This window comes from Adiantum capillus-veneris, chromosome 25 (assembly GCF_014529385.1).
Source record: "Adiantum capillus-veneris isolate H3 chromosome 25, ASM1452938v2, whole genome shotgun sequence".
Lineage (NCBI taxonomy): Eukaryota > Viridiplantae > Streptophyta > Polypodiopsida > Polypodiales > Pteridaceae > Adiantum > Adiantum capillus-veneris.
In genome coordinates, this window is record NC_140955.1 from 38,142,915 (window position 1) to 38,165,428 (window position 22,514).

Consider the following 22,514-nt stretch of genomic DNA (forward strand, 5'->3'; position numbering starts at 1 on the left):
TTCGGAGGCAGTGAACGACAGCGAGCATTTCCTTCTCATGGGTGGTCCATCTTGTTTCTATATCTGTGAACTTGTGAGATTCGTAGGCGATGGGCTGATGCTCTTGCATGAGGACTCCACCAATGGCACCATCGGAGGCATCTTCATGCACTTCAAATGGTTTGGTGAAGTCGGGTAGTCGGAGGACGGGGGTACTACACATGGCGATCTTCAGGTTCTCAAAGGCTTCTTCTTCTTTAGAGGTCCACTGAAAGGGTTTGTGGCCTTTGGTTATCTCTGTAAGTGGCGCAACAATCTTGCTGAAGTCGCGGATGAAGCGGCGTGTGTACTGACAGAAGCCCACAAACTCTCGGACTTCTTTGATGGATGTCGGGGGGGCCCACTTGATGACGGCGTCGACTTTCTTGGGATCCACCATAATACCCTCTGACATGACGATGAAACCGAGGAACTCGATTTTCTAGACAGCAAACTCACACTTCTCCAGCTTGGCATATAGCTGGTGTTCGCGGAGGCGTTGGAGTACTGTGACGACATGCTTCTGGTGCTCTTCTAAAGTCTTGCTGTAGATGAGTAGATCGTCAATGTAAGTAATGAGGAAATCATCTATCATGTCCCGGAAACTGTCATGGATTATTCTGCAGAAAGTGCCAGGGCCGCCGATGAGGCCGAACCCCAGGACCATCCATTCCCAGGAGCCGTAGCGTGTGCGGAAGGCGGTCTTCGGGATGTCTTTTGAGGCGATGCGGACTTGGTGGTAGCCTGAGCGGAGGTCGATGCGAGTGAAGTATTGGGCACCCTGTAGTCTGTCTAGTAGATCTTCCATGAGGGGAACTGGGTACCTGTTCTTGATAGTTATCTTGTTGAGGGCCCGATAATCCACGCATAGTCGCATCGAGCCGTCTTTCTTCTTGACAAAGAGGACTGGGGCCCCAAAAGGAGAGCTGCTGGGCCTGATGAAACCTTGATCCTCCAATTCCTGGAGTTGCTTCTTGAGCTCTTTTAGCTCGGTGTCATTCATGCGGTAGGGTGCCTTGGCCGGGGGTGTACTCCCTGGGATGAGATCAATTTCGTGTTGAATTTGACGGGGAGGGGGTAGGTCGGGGGGGAGTTCTGGGGGCATGACATCCTTGTACTTCTGGAGGATGGGGGTAAGTGAGGGGTCACCCACTTTGGCCTGCTCGATGGTGATAGAGTTGAGCCTTGCTGTGGGCTGCTCCTTTGCTTGCATGATGCAGAGGTGAACCTGAGCTCCTTTCTTGAGAGCCCGCTCTGCTTGCTTTGCACTCATGAGGTTGAGTTTGGGGGACGAGTGTTCTGGGGTTTTCTGTTTGCCTTTCATCGCTGCTAACTGCGCAGGGTCTTGGCGGTTGATGGGGGGGGTTCTAGTTTGAAGATGCGCCTGACGGGTGAATGCCTGCTGCGTTGTGAGTCTGGCGCCTTGTACTGTCACTGCTTTGCCTTGATTATTCAACAGTAATTGATCCACCTTCATGCCTAGGAGTGCAATGAGGTACTTGTCGTTGAAGGACAGACCAATGATTTCCTCAAAGTCGTCCATTGGGACCACGATGAAGTCAAGGCGACATGTGAATTCACCCATCTCGATCCTGACTTGACGGGCTGCCTTTACATTGCTATCCTTTCCTTGGGAAAACTTGACTGTAGTTTCTTTGACGGTGGTGAGGCGTAGGCCGAGGCGAGCGGCGCACTGCGGGGATAGAAAGTTGTGTGTAGCGCCTGAGTCTACCATGATCCATTGTTGCTGGGTCCCAATTGTTGCCTGGACATATAAGTTCTGAATGTCCGTGATAGCTGCTGCCATGCATTGAGGGTGGAGGGATACTGCTCCAATCCGAAGTTGTTGGTCAGCAATAGGGTCGTCCATTTCTTCGATTCTTCTTTGGGGGGGGGAGGGTGGTTCTTCGATTTGGATGGTGTTGGCTCTGCTAGATGATGTTGAGGCATGATTGCGCTTGCGCACACAAGCGTAGTTGGGGCCGTGAGCAATTCGACAGTCACTGCACCAGATGCGATCGTGGTGCGGATTGTTATTATTGCCGTGGTAAGTGTGGGGGGCAAAACTGGTGGACATGGTGCTGTAAGAGTTGCTCACAAAAGAGCTGCATGGGATAAAGGCACCATTTCCGCGGCCTAATCCAGGGTTGGCATTGGGTGGTGTTGGGCGGGGAACATTGCTTCTGTTATTGTGTACAAATCCGCGGCCTTGCCCGGCTAGTCCGGTGGTTGGGGGCAAAATTGTTGGGGCGAGGGTTATTTGGAGGCAAACCTGGTGTGGGGTTTGTGTCGTGTAGCTTTTCTGCCATATTGGCGGCCACTTCCCAGGTGTTGGGATTCTGTTTTTCGGCCTCTCGACGGGCCCAGTGCTTAAGGCCGTACAGGAACCCATGTAGCGTGTCTGCTGTGTGCATCAATGGGAGTTGGAGCATGAGACGACGGTATTTGACAATGTATTCTGATATGTGGCCGTCCTGGCGTAGATCGCGCCATGAATCTCTGATTTTGTTGCCCTCATTCTCTGGGACAAAGTAGCTGAGCATGTCTCTTTGTAGGTCCTCCCAGTCCTCCCAGCCCTTTGATTGCTGTTCAATGAGGAACCATACATAGGCGTCGTCGGCCAGAAAGGTTTTTGCCACTTGCACCCATCTGCATCTGCCTATGTTGTTCCACTGCATGTAGTCTTCTACCTCGCTGAACCACTTGTTGAGTTCCAGTGAGGTGCGGTTGCCTTTGTATTTCTCTGGGGGACTGGGTTTGAATTTTCCCAGTCTGTTTTCATCTTCTAGATGTCTGTGAGGGCTGTAGTAACGTCTTTCACTTTGATCATCCTGATAGTCTTCGTCTTCGGGTCGCGGTCGTCTTTGTGTGTTACGCCGCGTGTTGACATTACTGGTGCCCGGGCCGTCTTCGTATCGCTAGCCTAGCTGTGTTTGAATCAGGTCGCCCAAGTTAGCCGACATCAAGTTGATCTGTTGTTCCACGGAGGCCATGATGCGTGCCTCCAGTCTCCTTTCTATTGTGTCTTGGGCATCTTGTCGTGTCTTCGTTTCCTTCTTCTTCTTCTCCTTCTTATTCAAATCAGACTCGGTCCTGTATCCGTCGTCATATTCTTGATCTCCAGCCATTTCTGTATTTCGTGGCCGAAGCCGAAAAGAAAACTCAAAAATGTCGAAAACTGAAAAACTGCGAGAAAACGGCTTGAAAACGTTGAAAAACTATGAAACAGCGCGAAACGGGGTCCAAAACGACGAAAACCATGAAAAACGGCTCAAAAACGATGAAAACCGGTCCCAAACGGTGTAAGACGGGACAAAACGTTGAAAAACGATGGCGAACGTGGAGAAACGCGTCGAAACGGGCCAAGAATGCGGAGAACGCGGTGAAACCGGGGCGAAACGCGGGTGAAACGAGGCAAAACGGTGGGGAATGTGGAGAAAATGCAAGGAACGGGGCAAAACGGGGCAATCATGCAAGGGACGTGGTGAAACGGGGCAAAACGAGGCAACATGGGCCGAGAACGCGGAGAAAACGAGACAGACGGGCCGAAAACGTGGTGATAACCACGGGCCACGGGCCGCGGGCCACGGGCCGACGTCGGGTCGGCGGGGACTCGAGCCGAAGCTCTGATACCAAGTGTGACGCCCTCCTTCGGGGCGTCGCAGAAAAGGGGCCGCGCTGGCTAACCTGCGATGCAAACGGGACCTGCAGGCAAGCAAACGCATACACAAGAACGCAACTTGAAAACTGAACGCAAGAGGGACACGAGAGTGAGGGATGCGAACGAATGATCAATATCATAAGAAAGTGCCGAATACAAGGGACGCAAGTAATCACATGAAAACGAGGCTGGCAAGTTGGGGGAAGTGGCATGTTTTACTCTTATAGCCATGGTAGGTCTTGATGGGTAGCTTTCTGACTCGCAGTGTTTCTGGTCTTGTGATGTTTTATATTTTGTACTTATGAGTGGATCCGAACTAAGCTAGTACGATTAAATTTAATATATTGGAATTCATTGCTATGACGTGACCTACTTAGTCCTGTTTGGGAGGTGTCATGCCCATTGATAGGGGGCTTGCTGCCTGTGGCAACCAAGTAGGCTTATGGTATCTATTTTGTATTTTTGAGGGCTTATATTGTTGTTTGTTTGTTTTTGAATTTTTGATGTCGTAGCTTGGCCTCAGTAAGATACCCTTGTAATTCTTTTTGGATATGATAATATATTAACTCATATTTGTGAGTATTCCAGAAAAGAAGAAGAGAAAGAAGTAAATTCATTTAAGGAAATAAAATGAAAATGTAAAAACCCATTGATAAATAGAACAAAAGGAGAATTCAATTGTTTAAATGAAATGGCTTGTCTAATCAATATTTAAAAGGATAAAATTTTCTCATGCCACTGCAAAGAACATATGGCGCTCTAAACGCAAACATGCGCAGAAAGTCTTCCTCTAGAAAATGCTTTTTGGTTTTTTGTCGATCAGGGGACAAGGCCAGAGTTAGGGGTCTTGGGAATGGAGCTTGCATCAGATTCAAGCAACAAAATTGAGACTATATCCCACCTCATATGAGGATGTCTAGTGATTAAGATCTTCCCTGGAAGCATCTGCACATGGGCATTTGTCAGCTTGGCACCCCATTCTTTAGATGAGCCCTAGAGCTAGGCTCCAGGCGCTTAGATGATGAAGAGTTGAGGAAATAAATTTGTATGGTTAGAGCTATAATCTTGAAAGCCATATGGGTTTTTAGGAATGAACAACTATTCCAAAAAAAGGACAAAAAGCTGCATGCAGAACTAGTGCTGAAAGCTTGCAGATGGCTTTTGTCAAGTAAGAGGAAGCAGCTTGCTGAGAAGAAGAACATAATTCCTTGACAAAAACATAAAAGTTTTGTAGCATGGATTAAGGTTACGTGTAAGGTCAATGGTCTCATATCCTTTCGGGGGCTTTGTACCCATTGAGCTGACTTTTTGTATATGTTGGATGCCCTCTTGCAAAGAATATGCAAGGGTTTGCATGTGTTACATTGAGTTAATTATGATCAAGCTCAAATGAGCGTTTCAATTTGTTTTTAATTGAAAATAATAAAGTTTCAAACATCAACCTAACTCTCTTCTCCCGTATGGGTTTGTTAAAAAGCCAAAAATTGAAAAGAGATTTACGAAGCTCTTAAAAGGTTGGATTCAAAATATTGTAATTGTTTCTCCTTGTTTCCTATGGCATGTTTTAACAAATCAAACAGTGGCACATACCATTTAAAAAAAAAGTAAAAACAAATTAAAAAATCACACACATAATTAACAAATGTAGCCTCAGGCTAAGGAAAAGAACAACCTTAAATTATGTCGTCTCACTTTTAAAACAAGGTGAAAGTTCATTGTGGCTTGATAAGGCTATTTAAAGAAATTTAATAATAAGAGGTTTTTTTGTGAGAGAGAAAACAAAAAAGTGACACTAATATTTTAAAACATTTGTTATCACAATATATATATATTTTTTTATAGGAATGAATGTAACAATGAACTGTTTAGATTACTAGACATTTCAAAAGCATAAAAAATAATGATTAAGAAAGCACTTGAAAGCATTGTAACAAATTGAGAAGAATAAAGGTCAAAGAGGATAAACAAGATTGTGTGTGATCCAATACTCAATGTCCCTCTTTAAAGACATAGGTTTACAAATGTCAACACCCTCTCACAAGGGCCTATAAGACATAGTAAACAAGAAAGAAAAAAGGTGCATTAAGATAGAGAAAGCTAATAGAAAGATCGTACTCAAAACGATCGAGATGAGAACTTAGATTACCAATCTTGATAAGATTGGGTAAAGTGATGTTAGATCATGTCAACCAAATCATTGGAAAGAAAGATTACCCTTCTCTTATAATTAGAGAAGCCATGAAAAAGATTTTGGCGGCCACCTTAACATTAGTGAACTCTGACCGAACGAATTACTTGGAAAGGCCCTTTATTGTGGATGAATGTTAGATGACACTCAAAAAGTTGGGGAGAGAAAGTCGAAAAAATGGGATGGGATCACGATCAAGTTTTGTCAAGAGTTTTGGGAGGTTCTCGGCCTGTCTTTCTTGCTTATGGTTAATAGAGCCTTTACTAAATGTGAGCTTGAATCAAGGATGAAGAAATGAAAAATTAAGCTCATCCCCAAGCAATTGGCTTGCTCTCAACTCAAACGCTAGAGACCAATCACTATGATGATAGTGGTGTACAAGGTGATGGCTAAACTCATTACAAAAAGAATGTTCCCTATGTTAACTCATGTTATCTCTCCCCACCAACATGGATTTATTACAGGTAGATCAATATATGACAACGTCTTGGCAATTATGATAGGTATGGAATATGCCAAGTTCAAGAAACAGGAATGTGTTCTTCTACAACTAGACCTTGATAAGGCATATGATAGGATAACCTGGTCTTTCGTGCAAGAAACACTGCAGTCTTTAGGGTTTGGTCCATGAATTTGTCAAGTCTTGAGTACTCTTGGGGAAGGGAGTTCCTTAGAGCTGCTTTTCAACTCACGAATCGTTGGCTGCTTTGATTTCAAGAGATCCATTCGTCATTGGTACCCCTTAGCGTCGCTTTGGTTTGCAGCCTACATCCACCCTCTTATTGTGATGTTGGAACAACCATCAGCAAGAGGAGAGACTCAAGGAATGCACCTGCAGAATGGCAAACAACTACTTACCAAGATGTTTGTGGATGACTCTCAACTATTCTTCCAAGCGGATGGGAACAATGTTAGGCAAGCCTCGGAGATAACTTTGATTCTGCAGGTTGGGCTAGAGAGGTTGTAAAGAGAGGTAACATTTTTTGTCACATAGGGGTGCCCGTTGGGGAGGGTATTACTCACACAACCGCCTTTGACTCAGTTCAGGAAAAAAAATTAAAAAGAAAATGAAGCATTGGGAGTTCATTTTATTCCTTTTCACTAGAGAGCTACAATATTTAATACCTTCTCCATTCCGTTTATTACCTTCACGTCACCATTCTTGAAATTATTGTGGAAAATTTGGAGTTCCTTCTTGAAACTAATTAAGGAGTTTTTAAACTGACTGTTGGCAGACCGTGGAAATGGGGCAAAAGGACAACTATCACTAAACCGAAAGCTCAGGGTGGGCTCGACATCCTTGACCCGGTCATTCATGACTTGGCTCTTTGTGCTAAATTTTTCTACACCCTCGCCACTTTCAATGAGAACTCCGGCAAGCAAATGGATTCAAGTTGTTGGTAACATTTGGAAAGTCAAATGTGAGGAGAGAGACAAAGTATTCCTTTGGAAAGCTCTTTTTTATCTCATTTCCACCCGAGATACAGCCAAAGCTAGAGGTCTAGCCAAAGGTACCAGTGTTTGGTGCAAGCATCCAAATGAATCGCTCACACACCTATTTTGGGGGTGTTTGAAAATTAGAGTCTTCATGGACTCAATCTTCAAGAGGGTTTACACTCATTTGGGAACTCCCTTCTTTAGATGAGGCCTTGCTATGGGCTCTAGACACATTGACAATTTGGATCTTCTGACTGACATATGCATAGTATGTCATAAAATATAATATCTAACTTTACCAAATGATTTTCTCATATTAAACTGATCACTTAATATGGGAAGATAAAAGGGGAACAAGAGTTAATATATATATATATGTGCTTCTAGACCTATTTCAACAGGGGATCAAAAGGAGAAATGGTTGCATCTCAATAGGGGTCCAAAAGGAGATGGTCTACCAAAGAGCAATGTGCAATAAGTGCTTCTAGATTACCTCAGCAAGGGACCAAGAGGAGAGATGGTTGCATCTCAAAAGGGGTCCAAACGGAGGTAGTCTATCAAAGAGCAATGTGCAATAAGTGCTTCTAGATTACCTCAGCAAGGGACCAAGAGGAGAGATGGTTACATCTCAAAAGGGGTCCAAACGGAGGTAGTCTATCAAAGAGCAACGTGCATCTAATGGAACTTAAAAGACTTTAGGGTTAGCTTCATTAAAGACCTCTAAAGTTACTGTTAAAAAGTCCTTTGACCTTACGCAAGCTAGGGCTAACCTCGAGGTGGGAATCGTACCCATGCATGAGGTGCTAAGACGCTTAAAGTGGTTGTGGGAACCTTGCCCAAAGTTTGATATGATTTTTATGCTTAAATGACTAAGGTTCTTGAAATGTTAAATTCAAAGATAAATTCTAAAGAGGCATAAAAGTCCATGCGTGATTGACTAAGACTTGAAGTATTCAATTCAAAACAAATGACTTAAAGAAGTATAAAAGACACATGCTTGCTTGATTGACTAAGTTCTTGAAGTATTCAATTCAACCAAACGATTTAATAAGCATAAAAGACACATATTCAAATGATCCTCCACATGTGGCCCTCATAATGTGCTTGAATGCTATTGGTTAAGTTTTAAAGGGGTCCAATGAGAATTTAGATACATAAAAATAAATAATTAAGCTCTTTCTCTCAAAGAGGAAAAAGAGGACACATGTTCAAATGAAATAATAAAATAATAAGAGAGAGAGAGAGAGAGAGAGAGAGAGAGAGAGAGAGAGAGAGAGAGGTGTGGACCAGGCATGAGAGGGGGGTATACTCTCCCACGCATGCACACGCGCGCGCACACAGACACACACACACATACACATTCTCTCATTGTGTGGAGTGTAAAATGCAAGAGCTCCATCTCCTTCTCCAAGTTTGCTGAGAAGTGGAGAGACTACATCAACACTCTTGGCTATGGAATGAAAATCCAACCAAGAGCCATGCTTCAATGCTTAAGCTTGCCATCTTCTTCATCTTCATTACTGTGCTATTATGCTATGCTAAGCAAGAAGAGTGATGATAAGTGAGAAGCTATTTCTTTCTCCTACGGAATGTTTCTTCTTCCTCTTCCCTACTCTTGTTCCCTGCTAGCTCTCTCCACCTTCGAAGGTGTTTGAGGCCTTGGGACTGAGGCTTAGGATAGTTAATGCTTTTTGCAAGGTCTATGTTAAGCTCGTGATGCATGAAGCTTTCCATCTTCATAGCATCACCAAGGTCACAAGGAACACAAAGATTGTATTGTAATAAAGTCTCTCTTGATGGGAGAATCTATAATACAAACGCCTTTTGGAGGGGGACCGGCTCCAAGTAAATCCGGTACTCATCTATTGTCATGTTCTCTAATACTCTCTCTCTTGCAAAAGTTAATTAAGTACTATGTTTATGTTGCTACCATCAATCAAGTTCACCCTCCAAGTTCTCAAAGTAATCTCATAAAAATGATCACTCTAATTCTCTTAATTCCACTATTCCCAAAGTTCATAGGCCATTTTCATTACTTAGTACGAGCCATCATATTGAGAGCTATTTGATAGTCCAACAATGTGCTGCTTTATTAGAAGAAATATGATCCACTAGATGTAAATGCTGTTATGAAAACATGTTGATGGAAACTCCTCTCTAGTAGGAATCTTAATGCAAGCTTCACCAGGATGGATAGCCGGGGAGGCTCTCTTAAAAACCCTGTGGAGAAGATATGCCAGGACTCTTTGTAACCTACTGTTATTAATGCAATTCTAGCTCAACTGAGCACTTAAAAAAACAAGGTGAGAAGGCACGATGGCTTCCTAAGTTAAGGAGGGAAATGAAATTTATGGTTTAAATGAGTGCCCACAATATCCACATGAAACTGTTTTGTGTTTTAATATAAAATTATATTATCCATTATACATACTCACAAATGGTTTATATATTAGGAAAAGCTCCACTTAAATAATAAGGTGAACAATGCATAATGCACATTATCATTTGAAAACAAAATAAAATGATAAAAATAAAAAATAAAAATATAAATTATATTATTCATTATACATACACAAATTGAGTTTACAAGGGTCGACGATAGAAATCTTACACTCTTTCTTTCACCTCTCCTTCATTTACAAGGGATGGAGGGAGCTCTATAAAATTTATTATGCAAGATATCGACGTCCAATGAGTTGTAGTGTAGCATTAGTGTTGTTGAGTGCGTAGCTGATGGATTCATTTCAATCACATCGATCCATGTTTTGTGCTAAAAAGTGGGTGGTAGAGCCGCTCTTCTGAGGGATGGAGGAGGGGGGGCTCGTCAATTGTAGTGGATGCTCGCCAATTTTTTTATGGGTGTGAAGAAGTGGAATTTCCTTTTGTGCCAATGGACAATCTCCTTGGTGGACGCATGCTCCTTTTCAAATGTCCTCGCCAACTCTTGTGAACCTGGCCATAATCACAAATGGCTTATATATTAGGAAAGGCTCCATTTAAATAACAAGGTAAAAAGAGCACATTGCAAATTATCATTTGAAAATAAAATAAAATAAAAAAGAAATGAAATAAAAATAAAATAAAAAGACACATAAAAAACTAAAACAAAAAAATATTTTTAAGACTTCATAAAAAAGATAGATTTAATAAGCATATTTGACAATTCAATGAAATGAGTGTTTGTGAAGTCCTTAAATAAAAGGACTCTTTACAAATCAAAATATTTTAACAAAATGATTGAATCACTATTTAACATCATTGATAGAACTCCTATGAATACTCTTTAATCTTATAAAACATCTATATCTTTTATACTATATATAACTGAGCTTAAAATTTTCAAGGAAAGAGAGGGCATCCATGTGTCACTCTCTCCTTCATTTCAAGAACCTTAAGAAACATTTGGTTTGAAATGAAAAAGTGAAGGGTAAGTCAAAAGTCATTTGGTTTGAAATGTAAAAGTGAAGGGTAAGTAGCAAGTCATGATGGTAAAAAATGAAGACTTAGTTTTGAAAAGTCTGTTAGTAAAAAACGAAAAGACTTAGTTTGAATACTTAGTTTTTAGAAGCGTGATAGTAAAAAATGAATAGACTTAGTTTTTACTTCTCAGTTCTCAAAAAATCACAATACTTAGTACTATATATATATTTATATTATTTAAACTCTTCAACAAGTAGCAAGGCCATGGAGTTTCACTCCGATCTTCAATTTTGAAGGGTGATTACTTTTGATTTTGTAAAGAGTGGCTCTACTTTATAGCTTGGAAAAATAACGAGCGACGAGCTATGCCACACGTGGATAAATTGGTACGCCTCGAATGTACGTGTGTGTGTGTGTGTGTGTGTGAGAGAGAGAGAGAGAGAGAGAGAGAGAGAGAGAGAGAGAGAGAGAGAGAGAGAGAGAGAGATAGATTTTAGTATCGTCCTCGGAGGTCAAATATGACCTATGGGACCAAAGTTACATGTGATGTAGTATGTGTATGGCTGATGAGTGACTCTCGATGCTCCAAAATTGTAGTGATGAGAGTCACAATGGAGAGCCCACACTTTGGCTGGGAGAGGAAAGTGTGTAGGTCTAAGTTATGGCTGAAAATGTGAGAGAAGCAAGTTCGGATGTGATCAAAAGCTGAGCACTCTAGTAGTGTGTGGTACTCAGACTCTCGAACTTGCAGTGAGCATAATGTGCACGATCGATTTGACTCTTCTCCATTGCCCCAACGCCCTATCTCGCATCGAAGGAAATGGGAGCTAAGCTGAACTGCTGCGATAGTGCGTATCGCGGACAAGGGAATAGGCTCAAGCATGTAAGTGTGAGTACGGTTTCCTCTCTCAGCGAAGAACATGGTTTTGTAGTTGGGGGCAATATAGGTGGTGTAATGTATGAAGCGTGACCCACCGGATTTCTCCCAAGCCGTAATAGATTGGCGTTCTAGAAAAGCTTCATTCACTTGAGAGTCAATTGAAGCATCATGTAGCAAGTGTAATGCATCCCATCTCCCAAACCACTTCTTTATGTCTTGCATCCATCCCGTGCTCAAGATCTTGCTTTTATGCGTCTTTTGAACTTTTTTGCTTGCTTCCCATGCAATTGTAGGAAGTCGATGTGAGGGGTTTTGATGCATCTTTATCATGTACTCCACAACCCTTTCCATGCCCATAACCTCAATTGGAAGAGATCCTGACTCAAGAAGTAGGAGCATATATGGTGTTTGTGTCTTAACTTGGAGAAAGTTTGTAAGAAAACGCTTTTGGACATTCTCAAACTCTTTCCAAGTAGACTTTGAGATGCTCCCGCCCCACACTTCAACTCCATAAAGAAGAACCGGTGTCACCAATGCATCAAAAAGATACTTCTTGAGAACCCAACACTTGATGTTTCCCGCATTGCACATGTTCTCAAATGCATAATATGCTCTCTTTCCCGCTTCCAAACGACGCATAGCACATTCATGCCACTTGTCATTGGATGGAACCTCAAGGCCAAGGTACTTAAAGCTCTCAACAACTTTAAGTGTCTCGTTGTTGTACACAATGCATGGCTTCTCCTTATGGTTGGTTTTCACAAGCATAACCTTTGTTTTGGATTCATTTACAATCAGCCCACTATGCAAGCAAAAGTTCTCAAGGACAACCATAAGCTTTTGTGCATCTTCTAAAGTGTGTGCTAGAAGCACTACATCATCCGCATACAACAAAAGCATGATTACCGCATTGCAAATAGTGACCTCTTCAATGCCTTCTTCTTGCATAAAGTCAAGTACCATTTGTTCCAATTGATCGATGCATAGACCAAAGAGAGTTGGTGACAATGGACATCCTTGTTTAACCCCAATAGTGCTTACAAAAATTTCTGAAATTTCTCTTCCCATGTGCAATTGACAAATCACCTTCTCATAGATTCGAGAAACCGCAAGCATAAACTCACTTGGCACTTGGAGTTCTTCCATCCTTCTCCACAAATTGTTACGTGGAATCATATCAAAGGCTTTCTTAAAGTCCACAAAACAACAATACAATCGCTTGCCTTTCAACCGACTTTCCTCCATGAGAACACGAAGAGTGACAAGATGATCAATGGTGCTATGGCATCGACGAAAATCCGCTTGTCCCTTTGCACGCTTGTCATTCTCTTCAGCCCAATCACTCAATTTCATCTCCATTATGCACCCAAACAACTTTGCCATAAGAGACCCAATCATTATAGTCCGATAGTTGCTTACATTCTTTACATCCCCTCCTTTATGCAAAGGCTTAACCTAATTAGTACTCCAATCATAAGGCATACCATGTTGAAGTGCAAGGTTGAACATATCACACATCCACTCATGGGTAAAATCTCCCGTCCATTTGATCATCTCCGGCTTGATACCTTGAAGATCTCCCGCTTTGCGAGTGGCCAACTTTTCAAGCCCACCGCATACATCCTCAATAGTAAAAAAAGACCGCATACATGGGAGTGAACCATAAAATGACATTTTTTCAGTATTTTCTTACTCATATAATTGCCTACAATGTGTGTACATATCCACTAGACTCAAGTTACCAAAATTCTCAACCCGCTTGCCTCTCAAGTTTCTCCAAAATCTTCCACATGCATGTGCCTTTTCTTGGACTTGAAATTCTTGTTGCTTTACTTCCCATCTTCTTCTCTTCTTTTGAATCAATGCCTTGTATGTATGCAAATGACTTTGATAGTTGTCTTTGTCCATAGTTGCATCAAGCTTTATCAAGGACTTTCGAGCATCTTGACATTCTTTATCAAACCACCTTTTGCGTGATCTATCTTTGTTGATACCATGGAGATGCTTTATGGCAAAGCATTCTTCCGCACAAGAACAAATAGCTTTCTTGAAAGCTTCCCATTTAGTTTCCAATGGTGCATCACATTGAAGCTTTGTCATCCATAATTTTTGCTCAACCATTTCAATGTACATTGGTGCCCGTTTGAAATCCATACATAGTGATAACTTCTCTTTCTTTTGGCTGAGATTATCATGCTTAGTTGCTTCTCCACATGAAAGGTCAATACATAAGGTGCGATGGTCGGATTCCGGGGTCCATTGACCAAACATAAAACTCTTTATGCGATACATGATGGCTTCAGAGAGTAGCATATAGTCAATCACATTATCCCCATTATGTCTTTTACATGTAAATCCATTGGTTCCACTCCACAAAGATACACCATTGGCAATGAGCATACCCGTGCTATTACACATGTGTAAAAGTAACTTTCCATAGTGATCCGGCTCTTTCTCATCCATTGAAGTACGATCATACAAGTGAACTTCCTCCAACTCCCTTGAAATGTATGGCATATCAAATTGTTGAGTATCATGTTGCAATGTTTTTGTGCGAGCATTCATATCCCCAAATACAATAACATCACCTTCACCTTTGAAATAAGCAATGTCCTCTTCCAAATCAGAAAATGGTTGATCTCTATCCATGCAAGCATAAAAGGGAGAATCATGATGAGGAATGTAGCAACCGGCTACAAAAATGGGTGCTCTTTTTGGTGTCATAATTTTCAGCCATACATAACGTTTGTACTTGTCATCTTTCACAATTGATACAAAATCTTCCAATCCTTTCTTAACCATACATGCTAACCCTCCTTGTCCTCTTCGTTTCTTGAGATTCTTTGACCACATCAATGAATGTACATTGTAATCCTCCAAGCCGTTAATCCTTTGTGTATCATGCTCCCAAGTTTCAACAAGAAGTACAACATCGGCTTTGCTTGTTAGTTCATCAATGCCAACCCCCGCATTCCATGGGTATCCATTACAATTCCAAAAGCATATTTTCAATTGTAACTCGGTCTCATAGGTCACGCATCCCTATTTGCTTGAGAGACTTGCCTCCTCCTTGGGCACATTTTCTTCATGAGAGATCTCCTTGTTTTTATTATTCTTTTCCTCATATGCCTTGCGACGCATATTTTGTTGCTTAATAGTGCGATCTTCACATACAAAACATTTTGTATCCCTCAAATAGATCCAACTATTATCAAGGATAATCTTTCGCTTGGTCTCATCCGGCATGGTGCATACAATTGGCCGTTCTCCCGAGCGAGGAGCTACTTGCTTCCCCACTCTATGTGCTCCATAGACCATAACTCCGGACATGCCAAAGTGGGTTTTGAAGAAATCTTCAATAACAATGGCAAGAGAAGGAGGTGTCTCTAACTTCTCTTCGGGAATTCCACGAATAACAATGTTCTTGGAACGTCGCTCCCGTTCCTTCAACTCCTCCACATCCACATTCTCAACATTCTTTGTTTGAACCATAGCTTGCATGAGTGAGGAATTAGAAACCACATTGCTACCACATACATCAGCCCAAGACTTGTTTGTGCATACATTTTTCATGTTGCATACATCTCGGCTCATAGTGTCAAATTTCTCCTCTTTCAATACATGGTCATGCTCTACTTTGCTCATCCGCTCCTTCAAAGCATTCAAGTCCACAAGAAAGCGTTTACATTCCTTGACTTCCTCTTCAAGTTGCATCAAACGTGTTGTTTGCATCTCAAGTGTCCTCTTGAGATTCTCATTTTCAACCACAAGTACCCTTAGTGTGCTATCCTCCATTGCAAGTGCTCGTAAGTCTTCGCCTTGTTTGTTTATGGTTTCTTGCAATGATACCAAGTACGCCATGATCATGGTTTCCGATGTCGTTGGTTGGGTGGTTGTGTTGCTATCTCCACAGAGATTTTGGATCATTTTCCACAATGGTTGTGGACCTTGTTGAAGAAGAAGAACCCTTGCGAGTGCCGGAAGACATTGTATGTAAAATAGGAGATGAGAATCAATTTTGTTGAACCTGTTCACTTCGGAAATGCTGCTACAGAAACACCTTCCATAACTCTGAAAATTTCCGTCTTTACATCGATGCGTAGAGGACTTCGTGCTCTTCGATTGAGGCTATAGATCACCCAAATCGGAGTTCGGATGAAGAAGTTATGATCAAAAGAGTGGAGTGCTGTCTACTAGGTCAAAAAACGGCTACACTGAGAGAGAGAGAGAGAGAGAGAGAGAGAGAGAGAGAGAGAGAGAGAGAGAGAGAGAGAGACGTCTTTGTTATTTACTGCAGTTCTCTGTGTGTGTGTGTGTGTGTGTGTGTGTGAGAGAGAGAGAGAGAGAGAGAGAGAGAGAGAGAGAGAGAGGGCCAATCCCATTTAGCCTTGATGAGGAGTGGGTGTGTATATCTCTATTGAAAAGAGAGAGAGAGAGTGCCATGAATTGGCCTTGGCGCTTGACAAAGAATCTCCCCCTCCCCCCCAAACTCGATCATGAACACAACCCACCACTTACTTCATGTGCAACTTCTCAAATGTTGCTGCACAACAGGCCTCATGTAGTCTGCTCTATCAACACCCCTCTCTGCTATCAATTGCTGATCCGCCACGAGCCCCACACCCTTATACAACCTCAATCATCTGTTGGCCAGGATGCCAAGAGTCTGGATCCAATACACAGTTCTGTGTGTGTGTATGTGTGTGTGTGTGTGTGTGTGAGAGAGAGAGAGAGAGAGAGAGAGAGAGAGAGAGAGAGAGAGAGAGGGCCAATCCCATTCAGTCTTGATGAGGAGTGTGTGTGTGTCTATTTCTATTTGAAAGAGAGAGAGAGAGTGCCATTGATTGGCCTTGTCGCTTGACAAGAAACCCCCCCCCCCCCCCCCCTCTCCCAAACTCGATCATGAACACAACCCAGCAATTACTTCATGTGCAACTTCTCAAATGTTGCTGCAAACAGGCCTCATGTAGTATGCTCTATCAACACCCCTTACTGCTACCAAATGCTGATCCGCCACGAGTCCCACACCCTTATACAACCTCAATCATCTGTTGGCCAGGACGCCAAGAGTCTGGATCCAATACATGTCCCACTCGCCACAAGCGCTTGCTGAGCCACCTTCTCCTCTACCACTGTATGTCCGCCACCCTTGATCCCAAGGAGCTCCATTTTTGCCTAGATGTGGCTCTCCACACCACGAGAGAGAGAGAGAGAGAGAGAGAGAGAGAGAGAGAGAGAGAGAGAGAGAGAGAGAGAGTCTCACATCCATCTCCACACTTTCTTCGTCTTTTTTAGGCCAGTCTGCAGATGCTACAATGTTAAGAGCTCCAACGTGACCATCCAAACTTTTTAGCTTTCCAAGTTTTCACATCTCAAACTCCTAAAATAGGCAAGAAAAAAGGGGTTCTGCAAGGGGAAGGTGGCATTGCTTACTGCTACAGTGCTCACGGAACCTTAAGAAACATTTGGTTTGAAATATAAAAGTGAAGGGTAAGTCAAAAGTCATTCGGTTTGAAATGTAAAAGTGAAAGGTAAGTAGCAAGTCAGTGATGGTAGAAAATGAAGACTTAGTTTTGAGAAGTGTGATAGTAAAAAATGAAAAGACTTAGTTTTGACCTGTCAAAAAGTCACAATACTTAGTACTATATATATATTTATATTATTTAAACTCTTTAGAAAGGCCATGGAGTTTCACTCCGGTCTTCAATTTTGAAGGGTGATTACTTTTGGTTTTGTAAAGGGTGGCTCTATTTTACAGCTTGGGAAAATAACGAGCAACGAGCTATGCTACGTGTGGATAAGTTGGTACGCCTTGAATGTACGTGTGTGTGTGTGTGTGTGTGTGTGAGAGAGAGAGAGAGAGAGAGAGAGAGAGAGAGAGAGAGAGAGAGACGTCTTTGTTATTTACTGCAGTTTTGTGTGTGTGTATGTGTGTGTGTGTGTGTGTGTGTGTGAGAGAGAGAGAGAGAGAGAGAGAGAGAGAGAGAGAGAGAGAGAGAGAGAGAGTGCCATTGATTGGCCTTGGCGCTTGATAGAGAATGCCCCCCCCCCCCCCCCCAAACTCGATCATGAACACAACCCACCACTTACTTCATGTGCAACTTCTCAAATGTTGCTGCAAACAGGCCTTATGTAGTCTGCTCTATCAACACCCCCTCTCTGCTATCATTGCTGATCCGCCACGAGCCCACACCCATATACAACCTCAATCATCTGCTGGCCAGGACGCCAAGAGTCTGGATCCAATACACAGTTCTATGTGTGTGTGTGTGTGGTGTGTGTGTGTGTGTGAGAGAGAGAGAGAGAGAGAGAGAGAGAGAGAGAGGGACAATCCCATTCAGTCTTGATGAGGAGTGTGTGTGTGTGTCTATTTCTATTTGAAAGAAAGAGAGTGCCATTGATTGGCGTTGGTGCTTGAGAGAAAATGCCCCCCCCCCCCCCCCCCCCCCCCCCCCCCAAACTTGATCATGAACACAACCCAACACTTACTCAATGTGCAACTTCTCAAATGTTGTAGTCTGCTCTATCAACACCCCTTGCTGCTACCAACTGTTGATCTGCCATGAGCCCCACACCCTTATACAACCTCAATCATCTGTTGGCCAGGATGCCAAGAGTCTGGATGCAATACATGTCCAACTCGCCACAAGCGCTTGCTGAGCCATCTTCTCCTCTATCACTGCATGTCTACCACCCTTGATCCCAACGAGCTCCATTTTTGCCTAAAGAGAGAGTCCCACATTCGTCTCCACACTTTCTTTGTCTTTTTTAGGCCAGTCAACAGATGCTACAGTGTTGAGAGCTCCAACGTGACCATCCAAGCTTTTTAGCTTTCCAAGTTTTCACATCTCAAACTCCTGACATAGGCAAGAAAAAGGGGGTTGTGCAAGGGGACAGGTGGCATTGCCTACTGCTACAGTGCTCACAAAAATGGTAATGCAAGGCGGGTCTTTGATTCAGTGTTTGGGAAAAATGTGTCTTAGCTTAATATCATGCCATTTTCAATTTCAAAAGTGCCGGTTGAGGGCAAGGGGAAAAGGAAAAATTTTGCCCCAAAATAGAGAAAAATAGAGTAAAAACCTGCAAAATAAACTTAATTTTCTACAAATTTTCCTCTTATAAAATTAAAGGAAAGCAATTTTGTATGTTTGAAAAATGATTTTTCCAAAACACTGATGTTATTGCATTGGAGGATGATCATTGCCACTTGAGGGTATTGGCCTTGGTCTTGGAGTTAGCAATCCTTTGCTCATTTGGATCCTCCTTGGTGTTGCATACCTAATGTGAGCCCTTTGCCTCCCCTAGAAATGATGACTCCGGTCTCTTATTGTAGGCCTGCCTCCATGCATGTGCCTCCATTGTAGGACTACCTCCATGTCATTTTTCTTACATTTAGAGCCTGGTCACTTTGGAACGACTAAATGGCCTTCCAGCTTTGTTTGCAAGTCAAGAAAATCGGTGGCTTGAAAGATAAATCCTTGATTTGATTGAGTGATGAGATAGATCTTGAGCAAGTTCCTGCTAATTGAGACGGCCTCAAAAGTCAACCATGTGAAAGGCTATGCCCATTTCGAGGATCTTAACTACCACAATTAGATAGGTAGAGAGAGAAGAGTTGGCTCGTGACTGGGCAAAAAGTAGGCTCGCTGGTACACGTGACCAGGCTCTTATCCTCTCACATGCTTCATTTTAATACTACAAACTAGACATGCAACCTGAGAGAGAGAGAGAGAAGAGAGAGAGAGAGAGAGAGAGAGAGAGAGAGAGAGACGTTTTTCTTCCTACTGATGTGGTTTGAGACCTGTTAATCTTGAGACTGACTAATCTCGACTCTCAGCTATTAAGTTTAGGCAAACCTTATCCAATCCAAACATTGTTTTCAACAAGTCGTCATGCTGCATAGCAAGTTAGGAGAGAGAGAGAGAGAGAGAGAGAGAGAGAGAGAGAGAGAGAGAGAGAGAGAGAGAGAGAGAGAGAGAGAGAGAGAGAGAGAGAGATCATCCTTAAAGTTCAGATTGACCTTTGGGATTGAGTACAACATGTAACATGCTTGAAGACTATGGATATAAGGGTGGCCAATGACAAGTTGAATCCATGAGGTGGCTAGGAGAGAAAGGTATGTAGGCCATGGTATGGGCTAAAATGTGGGTAAAGCAAGTTTGATGTGATCAGAAGCTGATCACTCATGTAGGGTATGATGTCGCACTCTCAAATTGTTAAGGGATATAATTCGCGTACAAAACGAGACTCTCCTCCATGTAGTGCCTCAATGCTCTGTCTCACATTTAAGGGAGTGGGAGCTAAGCCAAATGGCTACTATGGTATAAAATATGGGTAAGGGAAAGCATGTGAATGGTTGAATACAGTCTTCTCTCTCAAAGAAGAACGTGCATGTGTGCTCCATGTGTGTGTGTGTGTGTGTGTTTTGTAGCACGTTGTTTCTTTTAGCATGATGCCCAAAACTCTTGGAAAGAGAAACGATTGAGTGAACTTTTTGGCTTTCATTGCCCTCACGTTTTAAGGAGCCAATGGTGCCCAAATATACACAAACAAACAATACGAGCCTTATGTTACTAACCTGATTATGGTCAATTGCAAGTGACCTCAACATCCATGCGACGAGTCTTGGTAGATGCAAGTGTACACGCTAGTCAAATTGAGTGTAATCCAACCTATAAATTTTGAAATTTATCCACATATAGAGACAAAGTTGCTATAGCCATGCAATCACCCCCATGTCACACACCCATCATGAATATTGCCTTTGAGAAGCAAACGACACACTGCTCACCAAATCAGTTGTGCATACCAATGACAAAGTTTCTTCTACTACTATGTGGTGTAATATTGGCATGTTGGGTCATGGCTGGTACATGCATCCTAAGTGCCAACAAATAGCAGTTGATGAGTTAGTTGACTATGATGCCCTAAATGCAAGACCAAAACTACACGAAAGAAGCATGGGAGAATGTTATATCATGACCAATGCCTTTATTGGTAAGGATGGTGAGAAGGGATGCTAATGCATCTAAAGAATTCATCGTTCAATGCAAACACTATACCCAAAGAAGGATACAAACTCTCTATTAGTCTATTTAGAGGGCCACTACCACTCACTAGGGTCCCATATCAATTGTGTGAGGGGGACGTCTCTAGCCTAATAGCAAATTTGCTGCCTCCTTAGAGAGTAACATAGGATGTTAAGACAAGACATCATGCGAAGGGAGCCCATTACTTAATTCCTTCCCAAGAGACCTCAAATTGACTTCATAATTCTTGAAATCAACACACACACACACACACACACACACACACACACACACACACACACACACACACACACACACACACACACATAGATAGAGACAAGGCAGGGGGGGTGTGTGCGGGTAGGGGGGGAGGGACACACTTGCCATGGAGTATGTTGGAGCTTGGCATGACCAACTAGAAGGAGATTTGTCGTGGTCAATCCAGAAGAATGTGGAGAGTAACTATACTTCATTAGTTGTTCGATCTTACACTCAAAAAGGTAGACATATTGTTGATCCAAAAGATAGATTTGTGTTTGGTTGATGTGAATGTGGAGGGCACTTAGACCTTGTGTGTTGTCATACATTGTCATCTAGAAAGTAGTTATAGTGGTGGTTGATGCATAAGTGTATTAAAGAGCTATAAAAGCTCACATGAGAATCATAGGCATTTGTCCACATTTGCCCTCCTTGTGAAGGGAAGGGGAACAATGGTTGCTTCAATTGACACACATGTAGCCGCGGCAACGCGCGGGTCACATACCAGTTTAATCTAAAATGCAAAAGTGAAGGGTAAATCTTACAAAACATCTAATCTCAAATGCAAAAGTGAAGGGTAAGATTATAAGTAAAGAAATGAGAGGCTGTGTAGAATGTAAGAAATGATGTACTATATATGATTTATACTAATATAAAAGGGGGAGGAATTCAGGTCCCCCTCTGCCACATGGCACGAGCTGATGCATCCGGTTGCAGGTCCCGACTGAGGAAATCTGATAAATTTGAATGAGGGAGGTGACATTGGAAAACTGCCGGCATTCATGTCGCGCGATGTGCTTGAATGAACCTGGTACGAGCTTCGTGGGGGGGGAGAGAGAGAGAGAGAGAGAGAGAGAGAGAGAGAGAGAGAAGAGAGAGAGAGAGAGAGAGAGAGAGAGAGAGAGAGAGAGAGTCGGCCTACTACTTGATGTGCGAGAGTGTGAGAATCTGCCTTTGTCTACCACCCACGAGAGCGGGGGAGAGAGAGAGACTGCATAACGCAAGATAGGAGAGAGAGAGAGAGAGAGAGAGAGAGAGAGAGAGAGAGAGAGAGCGAGAGAGAGAGAGAGAGAGAGAGAGAGAGAAAGAGAGAGAGGAGAGAGAGAGAGAGAGAGAGAGACTGCGAGAGCCACCTGCTGTTTCTTCCATTGTTGCTGTTGCTGGTGATTTGTCTTTGTCAACTGTCAACTGCCTACAACTGCTACAACTTCACCAACTGCTGCTGCTTTGACTGCTTCTATTGTTCCTGTTGCTGTTACTGATTCTATTGCCTCGGCAACGGTTTCCTTGACTGCTACTACTAAGAGGCTTCGTCGACTGCTGCTTTGATTTCGTCTAACACAGGTACATACCCTTGCCTTCCTCTATTGCATGCAACACAAGCCACTGTCCTCGCTGTCCTCTGTTGCGTGCAGCTCAAGCCGCTTCCCGCCCACTGTAGTCGCCTGCTGCCATGCCACTGCAGTTGCCCGTCCCTGACCACCCTCCTTTGTCAAGCTGTGATGCTATAGCGTCGTCCTTTGTCAAGACGTGCCGTTGCAGCGTCATCCTCTATCAACCCGCAGTAGTAGCCGCTGTCCTTGCTGTCCTCTGTTGCGTGCAACTCAAGCCGCTTCCCGCTCG

General features: G+C 42.9%; 2 protein-coding genes across 2 annotated transcripts; both read right to left on the reverse strand.

Moving 5' to 3' along the window:
• Positions 1–460: 460 nt before the first annotated feature.
• On the reverse strand, positions 461–1,888 carry LOC147424734 (uncharacterized). Its single transcript, XM_086499986.1, has one exon. It carries the CDS (start codon positions 1,886–1,888, stop codon positions 461–463), a length of 1,428 nt encoding a protein of 475 aa, XP_086356112.1.
• Positions 1,889–2,204: 316 nt separating this feature from the next.
• On the reverse strand, positions 2,205–3,146 carry LOC147424735 (uncharacterized). The gene is made up of 2 exons (XM_086499987.1): positions 2,980–3,146; positions 2,205–2,820 (listed from the first exon to the last, which is right to left on the reverse strand). The coding sequence occupies exons 1-2, from the start codon at positions 3,144–3,146 to the stop codon at positions 2,205–2,207; spliced, it is 783 nt and encodes a 260-aa protein (XP_086356113.1).
• Between the last annotated feature and the right edge of the window lie 19,368 nt (positions 3,147–22,514).

Excerpts from the sequence above, each read along its gene's own strand:
- LOC147424735 (XM_086499987.1), bottom strand. The coding sequence starts at position 3,146 with ATGGCTGGAGATCAAGAATATGACGACGGATACAGGACCGAGTCTGAT. Across the intron at positions 2,821-2,979 it reads GAACAACAGATCAACTTGAT|CCCTCACAGACATCTAGAAG; the intron begins GTCGGCTAACTT and ends ACGTTACTACAG.
- LOC147424734 (XM_086499986.1), bottom strand. The coding sequence starts at position 1,888 with ATGGACGACCCTATTGCTGACCAACAACTTCGGATTGGAGCAGTATCC.